Source organism: Pavona decussata, unplaced genomic scaffold (genome assembly GCF_977016875.1).
Source record: "Pavona decussata unplaced genomic scaffold, jaPavDecu1.1 SCAFFOLD_198, whole genome shotgun sequence".
Taxonomy (NCBI): Eukaryota; Metazoa; Cnidaria; class Anthozoa; order Scleractinia; family Agariciidae; genus Pavona; species Pavona decussata.
Genome location: NW_028145606.1, coordinates 217248 through 230000, shown reverse-complemented (window position 1 = coordinate 230000; position 12753 = coordinate 217248). Strand labels below are relative to the sequence as shown.

Here is a 12753-nt window from a genome sequence, read left to right as displayed (position 1 = left end):
ATACCTACCAAATGAAAATGTCACATATTGTCATACCCTTTTTTAAATTTGTTCATTAAAAATCGTTATCTGGTGCATGAAAGAGTGCATTGTCAAACAGAATTTTGTTACCCTTGGTTTTAAACATATGTTGTGAATTTTAAAGTAAATGAACATTTATCATATGAATTTTTTCAGCCAAAAATATCCTTTGCACCTTCCTGCAACATAGGTGCCCAAGTGCTCCGTGTCTGTTTGTAAGGCGATTATTTTAGTGAAAGTCGAAGGGCGCTTTCCATTTTTTGTCAGAACTGGAAAGCAAGACCGTTCAGTTCCTAAATGGAATTTACCGATTATAAGGATAAGTTTTATCCTTGTCCTTCAAATTTTTACCATTTTCGGAGTGATTATTTTAAGATTTTTGCAGCACCATCCCTTCAAATTGACGTATTCGATTTACAGACTGGCCGGTCTGCCTGATTGTTTTGCTCCTTGGTTGCTCGCATGGTCAACTTTCCCGCTAAAACTGCTAACAGGCTAACGATATCAACTGACTTCGTTTCAACAAATGGCTCTTAGATCATTTTTTGTGTTCGGCTCTTTCACTAGGTTCCCCTAAGAAATCTAAGCTGGCAAACGGGCCGCCGGACACTAGCGACGTGCTGTGCTGTGAAGTGTGTGGCAAATACGGTCTGCGCCAGGACTTTTCAGCCTCGGGGAGATTCTGTGGCTTGTCTTGTGTAGGGATGTACACAGGGAGAAGAAACAAAGGAAGGGAGTTTGTACGAAAAGTGAAAACTGCTGACGGCAAGATCGTGAAAAAGAAAAAGAAGGGAAAAGGAAAGAAAATTGCGATCGCGGATAAAACGGCAGGACCAGCTACTGTAAGTAACGCTACTCACACCGCATGTAATGTTTGTTGAACCCTACAAAACTCGTGACAGGACACCGCCTTATGGATCGCGTTGACTTTTTGTGAGGTAATGAGTTCTTTGACCAGTTTCGTCTGACAAATGAACCGGCCCGTAACCTGTTGGCGCTCGCTCCCGGCTTGGTTCTTCTGTCTTCGCAGCTCGCACGTGACACTCAAAATGTGATAGTTTTTACGCCTAAAATGATCACCAGTTACAAGTTACTTACTCTCCACTAGACTCGGCATGTCAAGCTTTGGGTGGAAGTTTTAAAAAATTTTCTCTGGCACAGGTTTCATTGTTTTCGCCTAAGTCCTGACTTACGAGTTACGATCACTCTTTTGATGACCACTTCGTTAGTACGGTCGCTTTTTGTGCTGAAAGATCAAGCTTTCATGTTTTTATTCTAAAAAACTACCCCATTTAATTTATTATGATCGGAGGGGGAAAGAGATGTTTTTTGCCCACGAATCTTTTTCTTGACAAAAAGCTTTGTTTAAGTTAAGTTTTCTTTCTCTAGATTGGAAGATACTTTTTTGCTGTAATTGTTATGCTGTGTCCAATGCCTTTCTTTTGCAAAACGGTTTCGCGGAAGTTTTGGTAGCATTGACCACAACTTTCTCGCCCAAAACAAAATTGTTCGTCCCTTATGCGATCAAATTTGTTTGACCCATATTGATATGATATACGTACTGAACATACCAGGTTTTCTCTGTAATAATAATAATGGTAAATAAAAATGGTAGTATATTTATATACGGCACATATCACATAGTCTCATCGCGGTTTATAGTTCTTCTGTGGGATGAGATCGGACGTCAGCATGTAAAACGGGTGCCACTGGTAGCCGCTATCAGTCCATATTTTGATCTCAATCATCCACCCAACCCACGCATGAATGTGAAAGACAGATGAATTCGTTTGTTGTAATTGACCAAATGTGCTTACCCCGACATTTTTAACTTCTCTTTTCAATCTGTATTTATCGCAGGACACGGCTCCACCAGTTGTCCAAGATGCTCCTCTGATGGGCAAGTTTAAACTCAAAGGTAAAGGAGAAAAACAAAAACTGAAGGCAGCCAAACAGCACATCTCCATGGATCCGCCCGACTTGATGAACGGCGAGGACGGTGAGTGTCCTGCCCTCTTAGGCCCTTTGCGCCTCTCGCACTCCTTGCTACACGCCCTCCAGCGCGCTTTGCGTTATATCTCAGATTTAATTAATACTACTACAAGAATCAAAAGTTATTGTTTCGCAAGCTTTGAATTTTTTTCTATCTATCTATGGATACTTGTCTTTCTTTCAATGGATTGTGTAAAGGTGCTTTTTTTACTAAGGGCCTTCTCCAAAGCGGTTCTCGCACGAGACGTGAAAAAATCGAATGTTTTTTCTAGAGGCTTCGTTCACGTTGTACTTCATTTGTTGTGGATGAGTAACAAGATTTGCATGAGATTGATGTATTATTCAACGTGACACAGGCATACTCGGAAAAAGGAAATCCGAGTGCTCCTATCAGGAGTGGAACCTAAGACCTTCCGATTACTAGTTCGGATGCTCTACCACTGAGCTACAGGAGACTCGTGGGAGCTAAGGCCATTAAACTAGGTTCATACATGAATAGGCCTTTTCTTTACACTATACACTTTACTCTGATGGTACACTTCGGACCCGTGCAAGTTTTACACCGGTATAATGTGAACGGAAGCTCTTTCTCGTTTAAACTACGTAGAGCCACTGTTTACACTTGTAATTCTCTGTTGTTTTCAGTTCCCTATGACTCCACTAAACCGTTTGTTTGGTCAGATTACCTGGCGGCTTGTGGCGCTAAAGCAGTTCCTAACATTGTATTCAAACAGGTTTGTGATATTAGTTAAGTTACCCGTTACCTTCTGACAATGCATGTCCTTTATTTAACACTGACTGTACCTGTTGCGCCCCTGTAGCGATTTTCAAGTTTTTACCAACTACTAACTCACGGCGTTTATCCTCTTCAGTAATGGTGCAATGCGTTATAGCATTGAGCTGTTGTATTACGATAAGCTTACCTTCAGTTTGGATGACACGTTGACTCTGAATTTTAAACTGAACAGATCTAAATATTGTCAGTGGTACTGTGACAAACATCCTGCATGCTGCTAGGAGCAGGAACGGTTCAACATTTGCTTCAACATGCGTTCAACACTTTGTTGAACCAAATGTTGGGGGCGTTTGAACAGGTCGTTCAACATTGTTGAAAGCGTAAAAAATGTTAAAAGCTTGTTGAAAGCATTTTGAAATGGGCAGAATCAAATTTAAATTGGTTTAAACTTTCATTCAACATCGCTTCAACATTTCCTTTGTTGTTGGAAATTGCTCATTTGCTCAACATCCGTTCAACTTTTGTTAAACGAATGTTGGTCAAATGTTGAAATCGTCTAAACGGGCCTTAAAAATGTCGATGTTTGGCTGGCATATAAGCAATGGAATAATTTAAACTACAGTAATATATACTGAAAACTCAAAAGCTGAAAGCTGTAGGCCTAGCAGGTTTCTTTCTGTCTTTATAGGAGAACCCATCGTTGGATGTATTTCCAAAGCCCAACCACTCTTTTAAGAAGGACTACAAGCTGGAGTGTATCGACCCCAAGCACCCGTCCTATATCTGTGTGTGTACTATTGTGAAGGTGAAAGGAGCGCGGCTCAGAATGCACTTTGATGGCTGGTCTGAGAGTTATGACTTCTGGACAAACTGGGATTCGCCTTTCATCTTCCCAATGGGCTGGTGTGAGAAGAACGGCCAAATCTTACATCCACCAAGAAGTGAGTTCTTTAATAAAGTAACTATGCGTACTGATGTTTCTTCTGGCCAGCAGGTTTCGTGCATACAGCCATGGCTCTTAGATTTAAAGCAACACAGGAGGAATGTCACCTGAAGCAAGGAAGAGAACAACAAAAACTACCGAAAACTGTCTTTCCCGGGTTTTCCTGTTTGTTTCTTTCTTTCGCGCGTTTAATTTGTTCATAAGTAACCTGCAGAATGGGTGCTATTAAATCTGGGCGAAAATGGCAAACAAGAGAGGTACGCGATAAAAACAAATGAAAAACGATCGGCTTTTTAGTGTACGCTGTGTAAAAGGAGTAAAATTGATGATCGTGAAATGGTTGTTATTTCCTTAAAAGGTTTCACCAAACAGGATTTCACCTGGGAAAAGTACTTGAAGAAATGCGGCGCGAAGGCGGCTCCAGAACATCTGTTCAAACAGGTAAGATAAGGAAACGGTACTCGGTTTTTTGGCGTCTGGAAAACCATGGTCAAAGGAGACGAATGTTATCGCCAGTGTGGCGACCAAATGGACTACTTTTAGTGAATGGAATTTTTTTTCTCGGATTGGCCTCGCGCGCACCATACCATGCAAAGTATTTGAGCAGCTTGTGTTGTTTGGCAAGATGGTGACAAATGTATCCCGAGCGGCGTGTGAACTGGAACTATTTCAAAGTTTACTCAAGCCACCGCAAGTAGACGCAACTGCACTCAAATAGCGGTCAAGGCTAGACTCAAGTTGACTTGTGTCTACGTTGGCTTACGTTGTCCGAATACTCAAGCCGAGATTTTCCTCAAGAGTGACTATTTACACGGTTAATCAGTGGTTTGAAGGAAACACAAAACAATCTCAATTTTCTCATCCGTATTTTCTCAGGTTCAACCAACATCGCATGGATTTAAAGTCGGTATGAAGCTTGAAGCTGTGGATCGTAAGAACCCGGACCTGATCTGCGTTGCTACGGTGACGAACGTGATTGGCAACCATTTCCTTGTTCACTTTGACGAGTGGGACGACTCCTATGACTACTGGTGTCAGGACGACTGCCCATACATCCACCCAGTGGGGTGGTGTGCGGAGAATGGCAAGAAACTCAACCCGCCAAATGGTGAGTACTTTACGCTGACCACTTTTATACGGTTACTTCCTCACCACGGCTAGTTTTGTCCACGACAGTTAGATTATTCACTGCGAATATTACTTGCTGTCTGTGTAGTTATTTTGCAGATTCGAGACGACTTTCCCGAGTTTTCCGTGTTATTAAAACCTAGGGAACTTTTCGTAAATATAAATACTCTTATATTTTCGCCGTGGCAGCTGTTTACGCAGTATGATCTTTGGCGACTCAAACAGATTGAGCTTGGAGTGCCTGTGTACTCGCAGGCTTGGAATTTATATAGCGTACGTAATGTGTGGGGAGATCTCCGTGAGTCCGTGAGAAAAACAGGTAATAGATTTCTGCCGGTATTTTAACATTTAACGCTCCGCGCCTACCCTCTCTCCCCTCGCCTAGTTACTCTTTTATCCTGTTTTCAAATCTTGTTTGGCTTTTCCCCTTCAGATGACGAGGTTTATACGTTCCAGTGGGAGCGTTATCTTCGTGAGACTGGTACCGTGGCTGCACCTCCAGATCTCTTCAAAAAGGTTAGCTGCGATATAAAGATAATGCAGAACATAGCGGAGGGAAGAGGTCTTGGATTGTTTCATAGAAGACAAGGAGAAATGCTTAAATAAGACAGTCTGTTGCACACAAAACAAGAATATGAAGTGGATGAGTACTGTATAAATTTTGATCACTTAGCTCTGAAATCAGACTGCAAAACAGTCGTATTCACGGAGAGAGATGTGAGTCACCTTAAAAGCTAACTTGCGCGTGACGGGCGAAGCACCGTAAGCGTGGATTCTCGCGCGCTCCAGTTGTTTCGTTAAGACCCGCGCGCGTTTCTACGCGGACTGTTGAAACAGGGTGTGTTTGCCGAGTGCTCGGAGCTAGGGGTACGTTTTTCGCTTAGTAATAAAAGTAAACAGTTAAACTGTTATCGGTGTCAGTCTATCGGTATAGTAATTTAATTCTAGCATGATTCTTTTCTTTCCCAAGCGCCCAAAACCGAGTTTTAAGCCCGGAGAAAGACTGGAAGCTGTAGACAAACGAAACCCATCTCTGGTACGAGCCGCGCGTGTAGCATCTTTAGAGGAGTACAGAGTCAAGGTACATTTTGATGGCTGGGATGACATCTATGACGACTGGTTTGATGCTGACTCGTACGACTTACATCCTGTTGGCTGGTGTGAAAAAACAGGCCATCCCTTGGAGACCCCCCTCAGTAAGTTCTTTTGACTGTAACTACGAGTATAGTCCCTTATTTTCTTAGGGATAGTAAAGCGACACGCTTGCGCGCGCGAGAGAGAATCGCCTCCCGCGAGGACACGGCGACGCGCGGGGCGTGTCCTCCTTTAAGGCATTTTGCGCGCGCTGGCATGTTTCGTTCGGTTTACTAATCCCTAAGTAAATTAAGGGACAACATTTTTTTTGCTATTCGCTTTCTCGGTTCTTAATTTTATTGATCACCTTGCAAACTCATGGTATAACTTTTTCCATGCGTCCTGTTTCCATAAAGTTCGTAAAATGAACCCATGACCGAATGAGAATCGTGAGTGGGGCCATCTGCGCGCATTTCAACAATAGACTTGTTCAGAAACAATAGTTGGGATACAGCTTTACTCAGGAGGGCTTTGTGAATCTAGCCTCTCGAGTTCTAAAAATGAGCGTGAATAAAGGTCTCATTTGTACTTTTTGCTTGGCTTAACCCCTAATATCAAAGAACAAATTCTCCTATCTTGTTCCCATACTTTTCCTATGGAAGTACTGTGGAGAAAGTATTAAAATATCAAGAAAATTCACCTTGGGTGATCATATCCTTAATTCTCCAGACCTCAGGGGTTGAGCAAGCATTGATATTACAAGGAGAAATTTCATACTGATCACTGTGACTTCGTAAAAGCCCCCTCGTTTTTCGCACAGATCTCAGAATGAGCACAAAACTGGAGAATTACGCTTTAGGGACGAGTGGAGTTTGCGCAGAATTAATCGAAAAGAAGTGCGATGGTCCAAAAGCTCTGAGAAAAGAAGAGACAGCAATTAATTTTACACTTAGATTCAACCTCCAACTGTCACGTATTCTTACATATAATCGCCACTTGTAACTTTGTGCTAAAAAATCAAGTGATTTTGTTTATTTTTTCGCTTGTTCTTTCCAGCCACACGTGAGAAGATCTCGAGCGCGGCATGTCCTACTCCCGGATGTAAGGGTATCGGTCACGTGAAGGGAGCAAAGTACTCCACGCACCACAGCACGTTCGGCTGTCCGTACTCGCTGCAGAATCTAAACAAAGACTCGTGTCTTGTGGATCGACTGTCCAACAACTCCATGACCGAGGAATCCGACTGGTCTTACGCTTCTAAACAGAAATCTACTGGCGTAAAAGAAGTCAAACGTAAGGCAAAATAGTGGCCTGTCTGAGTGGGTATTTTTGGTTCGTTTTATAATTTTCGTTTTGTCTTCTTTCCATTTTAGCTGAAGTTCCTCCTAGTCCATCAGTGGATGGCGTGTGTCCCACCCCTGGGTGCAATGGCTTAGGTCACGTGACGGGGCAATGGAAGACTCATTACACGTAAGTAGTGTTCCATGTAAAGTTGCTGTAAAAAGATTTACCCCTTTGTATTGCCTCCCACGCAGCCATTATTTGTTTAAGGGAGTCGTACGATCCGTTGAGGATTGTTTTCGTTGTGTTTTGTCCTTATGACATGCGGAATTTTACAGTTTTATGTAACTTAAACTCATCGCCAATAGATGAGCTTGGTGAAGGTGCCTAAGAGAAGGTGGTGCCAGGCGAGATACGAGCAACGAGCAGAGCACGCAGGTATCCATGGCAACCCTGAGAGCGGCGACCACCCATGCACCGTCACACCAAAAGAATCAGTAGAGATACTTACCAACCCACATACTTACCATGACCAACAGAAGGAGTGGAGGAGGGGGGGGGGGGGGGGAGCAAAAGCACGCCGCACGCCACGAGTAGATTCAATGCTCAACGCAACTGCACGTCCTCATAGAGCTGGAACGCCACACACGTCAGCCTTGCAAAAGCCCCGTATGAGACCCCAAACGCCGCGGAACAGCATTGGCTCGAGTCTAACTTAGCCTAAATTACATTTAGCCACATTAAAACCGTCATTGCGAACTCAGGAAATGAGTAAAATCAACACAGCTTAGGAGCCCTGGGGGCGGCTCAAATCTCGAACTGAGTCCAGTTAATTTACCGGGTCTGATTCTAATATTTCCGATTGCATTTTTGCACTGGAGGTGCATTTTTGGTTGGCTGAAAGAACAACGAGAGGTTCAGTATAGAAAATGAGTTTATCCCGCATCGCTTGCCTCTGGTCTATTGTTGTAATCCACTGCTGAAAACTCGACTACTTTTTTTCCTCCTTAGTTTGTCAGGTTGTCCAAATTTCGAAGCAAACCAAGCCAAGATGTCTTCAAAACACTCATCCAAGTCCCCCGTGAGTAAGAAGACCCCACTCCTCTCCCCCACGGCTACCAGTCCTCCCGCGACCAGCGGATCACTAAAGAGCCCTGTTGGTGGCAGTATCATATCTACACGGAGCTCAGCCAAGTATGTAATTGGTTTAGTTTGTCTTCGTCTCGTTCAGTTGCTGAATCCTGACACCTGATTTAAACAAGGAGTGTTTCTTGGAAAATTTTGCCTTTTTGTGAAATTTTGTTGGCTCCCTTGTAAACGCTCGTGTCCTTTTAAAGGTATTTTGTATTCTGCTAACAAAACAAAACAAAACAGCAATAATAGCAACAGCACCACCAACTCTCTTCTTGGATTCTTATGAACAATTTTCTCATTTGACATGCCCCGTTCTCCGTTATCCCTTCTGTTGTTAATTTTTCATTTGTCTTTATTTTAGGAAGGGGTTTGTCAAAGAGGACAAGCATCTAGGAATTCAATACAAATGTAAGTCATTCATAGTTCGCAGATTCAATCTCGCACACCAAGTGGCGAACGGGCGCAAACTGTGTACTCAGGTTTCAAAGCTTAACACGCAGGACATGAAAACAATATACATATAAGCGATATGGGCAATGGACGGAACAGACCGCACCCTGCCTTATAAACTTTTTAACTCTACGACCAACCCAGCAACTGCACTTCCCAAAGGTTTGGCGGGGGGGAGACATGGGGAGGCATGGGGGGGGGGGGGAGCGAACAACTGCTGCTCATACTCTTAAGTAAGAAAATTAAAGACGGAAGCAGATAACTTCAGACAAAATAGGAAAAATCATTTCATTCACCTGTTCAAATGACGAGTTCGCTTATAGAGCGCTTTGATTCTCTTCTATTTTTGTAACTACTTTGCCATTATTCCAAGACGAGAAAGTTTCACGTTACAATCTACTACTGAAAGATAACCGTAAAGAAAGGCATGACGCATTTGCAAAGCCAGTTGTTTCCAATAATAAAGCATTTTATTTTGCGATGTTAATAATACTATGCCGTTTGTTTTCACAGATGCTGACAAGGGTGTTCAGCACACCACTCCTTTCTCCTTTCCGTGGCCTTTAGGAAGCCAGTTTTCGATGATGGGTCTGAGTGAGCTCAAGGCAGCCATCAGTTTAGAAAACGACGGTGTAGCATCCAGTGAGAGACAGCGAATTATGAAGTGGACTGTTGATGATGTCGTGAGTCACGTGCGAACGTTAGGCTGTGTGGATCAGGCCAAGGTTTTCGGAGAACAGGTATGTTACACGTCATTTGATTGGACGAACGTCCACAAGCCCGGCTAAAGGTAAAGTCGCACTCGAGCCTCAGTGGCCCACACGGCCGGTTTCTGCAAGCAAGTAGGAGTATTGCTAGTCCCCACCCCCCTCCCACTGGATGGGATGCTAGTCCACTACAGGGTTTACCCGTACAGTATATCGGTGGTAGCCATTTTTACGCCCGGATGAAGAAAGACAACGTGGAGTAAAATTCCTTGGCTTACTAGGAATCAACATCGAAAGTCCCACGTGCTAACCACTTCACCACCGTGCCTCCACTCTAAGCCCGGCTAAACATGCCTATAACAACGTACCAGAGAGGTTTCAGTTAGCTTGAGTAAACAGACCACGTTTTGCGGTGCCATGCCATCACTGGTTTCCCCGCGAAAACCAACTTTGTTCCCAGGGTCTCTCCTCTTCACGTCCCTGGGATCGAGGTTGCGCGAAAAAGATGCTCAGACGTCGTTTCGCGGGAAAACCTGTTGTGGCACCGCGAAACCAACCTCGTTCCCAGGAGGCGGGAAGAAGGGAGACTCTGGCAACGAGGTTGCCGCCAAACGTCGTCTGTTTACTGAAGCTAACTTTCAGCATAACGACCTCAATATCCTGGGCGACACTTGAAAATTGTCAGCATAGTCTGAAATAGTTTGAGCGGACTGTTGCTGGAGACAACATAATGGAAGTTATTTCCAGAGTCGGGTAGATGTTGTATCGACAGAATTGCCCGCCTTGATTGCCCAGGTCCAACTCCAGTGAACCAGACTCTAGCTTGTCAAGATAAAAACGTGTTTTGACGTGTTTATCAGTCCCATATTGTAACTTACAGCGCGATCCCTTGGCTAATGTGAAGGAGATAGTGACTGAGAAATTGGCCCAAACAAACTTTTGGCTTTGTTCTCTTTCAGCAAATCGACGGTGAAGCGTTTCTTCTGCTGACGCAGAATGATATAGTAAACATACTGAAGATCAAGCTGGGACCAGCACTAAAGATATTCAACAGCATTCCGAAGCACTGATACTAGTAAAACATTTTCCAATTTTCTACTACGATAGGATTTAAATACGCGTTTCATTCTTTACGTGTGAACTTTATCAGGACTTTATAAACGAGGTTCGAGTCGTAGAGCGCTTCCCATTTGTCAGAACTGGCCGGCCAGTCTGTAAATCGAATGCATCATTTTGAAGGGATGGTATTGCAAAATCTTGAAAAATAATCACTCCGAAAACGGTACGCAATATTTTGAAGAAATTCGAAGAACAAGGATAAAACTTATCCTTCAAATTGGTACATTCCGTTTACGAACTAGCCGGCCAGTTATGACAAATGGAAAACGCCCATAGTTTTTCTGAGATATGCTTTAGAAATACACAGGCAAGTAAAAACTAGCGATATAATGTTCCGACGTTTCGGCGACGTCATGACTCCATTATCAAGGAATGAATAATATAAGCGAGTTTAACGGAGTAAGATCTTACTCCGTTGTAAAGTAAAAACTAGCGATATAATGTTCCGACGTTTCGGCGACGTCACGACTCCATTATCAAGGAATGAATAATATAAGCGAGTTCAACGGAGTAAGATCTTACTCCGTTGAACTCGCTTATATTATTCATTCCTTGAGAATGGCGTCATGACGTCGCCGAAACGTCGGAACATTATATCGCTAGTTTTTACTTGCCTGTGTATTTATTAATAGCGTTGGATATTTGTAGAATTTTCCTTTTCATGATGTTTCTCCGGTCATCTTCCCTTTCCCCAAAGGCGCCCAACTTTTTCTTAGGACAGGCATTCTCAGAATGAAGAACAGGAACCACAGTACTCCAATAGGCCACTTTCATGATGGCGTCATTTTACTACAACTACCGGAATTCATTTCGTTTTCCTTTTCAAATTCAAATTTTTGTAATCCCAGTGGATAGCAAAGAACAATAGCTCTAATTAGCATGAGAAAACAAAAACCAGAGGGATTCTGGTAGTTGTAGTAAAATGACGCCATAGTGAAAATGTCCTATAGAGATTTGGCTGATTACAGACATCCATCAGATTGCTTTTAGCGCAATTGTGAAATGCAAACGAACTTGTAAATGACTTCTAACCTAAAAATAATTTAGGTTTAGAAAATATCATCGCCTTCGAGTCTCTGAGGTACAACAAGCTAAATCTGTGGTATTCAAGGAAACTAAATTTTTTGTAAATTTTATTTAGTTCGAGTTTGTACGTAATTATTATCTCAGTTTCGTTGAGTGAAATTTACCGTCTGATGTTTGTGTTGCATATGTATCTAAAAAACGTTTTGGATTTTTCTTCACGCCTCAGAACGTTTTGAGTTGCGTCGATTTGAACTGAAGTTACAGCAGCAAAATGTTTTGTATTGATGGGGGTGGTCAGTAGTGTTCCCAGACCACTTTCCTTGACATTCTTGAAATCCAAAAGATTCTTCGGTGGGAAAAAATGTTTTTTTAAATAATTATTATTCAAATCAAAAATAATACAAAACAATCGAAAATTCTTCGAAGTGAAAATGTCCAAAACAGTTCTTGTTCCCGAAAAAAACTGCATCTTTCACTGCTTGAAAGCTTTGTGTTTGAGCGAAATATCAGTCTGGGATTACATGCCTTTATTTATTAAGCAACCCAAGTAATCCCAGAGATGATTACAATAGTAACTGCAAATGCTACATTGAGCCAATCGGAGATCGCACAGAAACTTGCAGCCGGTGCCAAGCGCGGGGAAATTCGTAATCCAAGTCACGAGTGGTATAATTTTAAACGTGATTGGCTGGAAATTTAATATTTGATCTCTGATTGGGTCAAGACAGAAAAACGTTTTTAAAGCCAACTGCAGAGCAGGCAAATTGCCAAGTTAGCTTAATTACTTTGAAAAGTCACTGTAAACGATTTCTTTTTACATAATATTGCGTTATGGCACCTTGATGTAACCAGTAATGTCTATTACCTTTTAGTTAGGATAATTTCTAAATTCAGAACTTTTGGGTTTATGTGTAAACCGTCAGCATAACAATCTAGAAATAGCTATAGCTCTAATTAATATGTACAAATATTTTTATAGAATCGATTTTAACACAAATAAAAAGAAATTGGCGAGTCTTGCTCTTCTGGTGATTATTATATTACATACACGTATCAATCACGCTTTCGCTTTTAAGAGCTCCTTGTGATAAAAATTTCCAGAGGGCTCAATATGCAAAGGGAGCTACCGTTTTTTGTTTGTT

General features: G+C 42.3%; 1 protein-coding gene across 3 annotated transcripts in view; it reads left to right on the top strand.

Moving 5' to 3' along the window:
* The window catches only part of LOC146461407 (lethal(3)malignant brain tumor-like protein 4), a 21872-nt gene extending 9246 nt beyond the window's left edge, over positions 1 to 12626 (top strand). For all 3 annotated transcript variants that reach the window (XM_085086818.1, XM_085086821.1, XM_085086819.1), the window contains exons 5-18: positions 589 to 863; positions 1882 to 2020; positions 2659 to 2747; positions 3438 to 3690; positions 4051 to 4133; positions 4569 to 4800; positions 5254 to 5336; positions 5791 to 6016; positions 6951 to 7187; positions 7268 to 7364; positions 8187 to 8369; positions 8671 to 8717; positions 9273 to 9499; positions 10426 to 12626. In XM_085086818.1, the coding sequence (XP_084942944.1) occupies positions 589 to 863; positions 1882 to 2020; positions 2659 to 2747; positions 3438 to 3690; positions 4051 to 4133; positions 4569 to 4800; positions 5254 to 5336; positions 5791 to 6016; positions 6951 to 7187; positions 7268 to 7364; positions 8187 to 8369; positions 8671 to 8717; positions 9273 to 9499; positions 10426 to 10536 (2282 nt within the window). In that variant the 3' untranslated portion in view covers positions 10537 to 12626. The remainder of the gene's footprint in view (positions 1 to 588; positions 864 to 1881; positions 2021 to 2658; positions 2748 to 3437; positions 3691 to 4050; positions 4134 to 4568; positions 4801 to 5253; positions 5337 to 5790; positions 6017 to 6950; positions 7188 to 7267; positions 7365 to 8186; positions 8370 to 8670; positions 8718 to 9272; positions 9500 to 10425) is intronic.
* Positions 12627 to 12753: the final 127 nt, after the last annotated feature.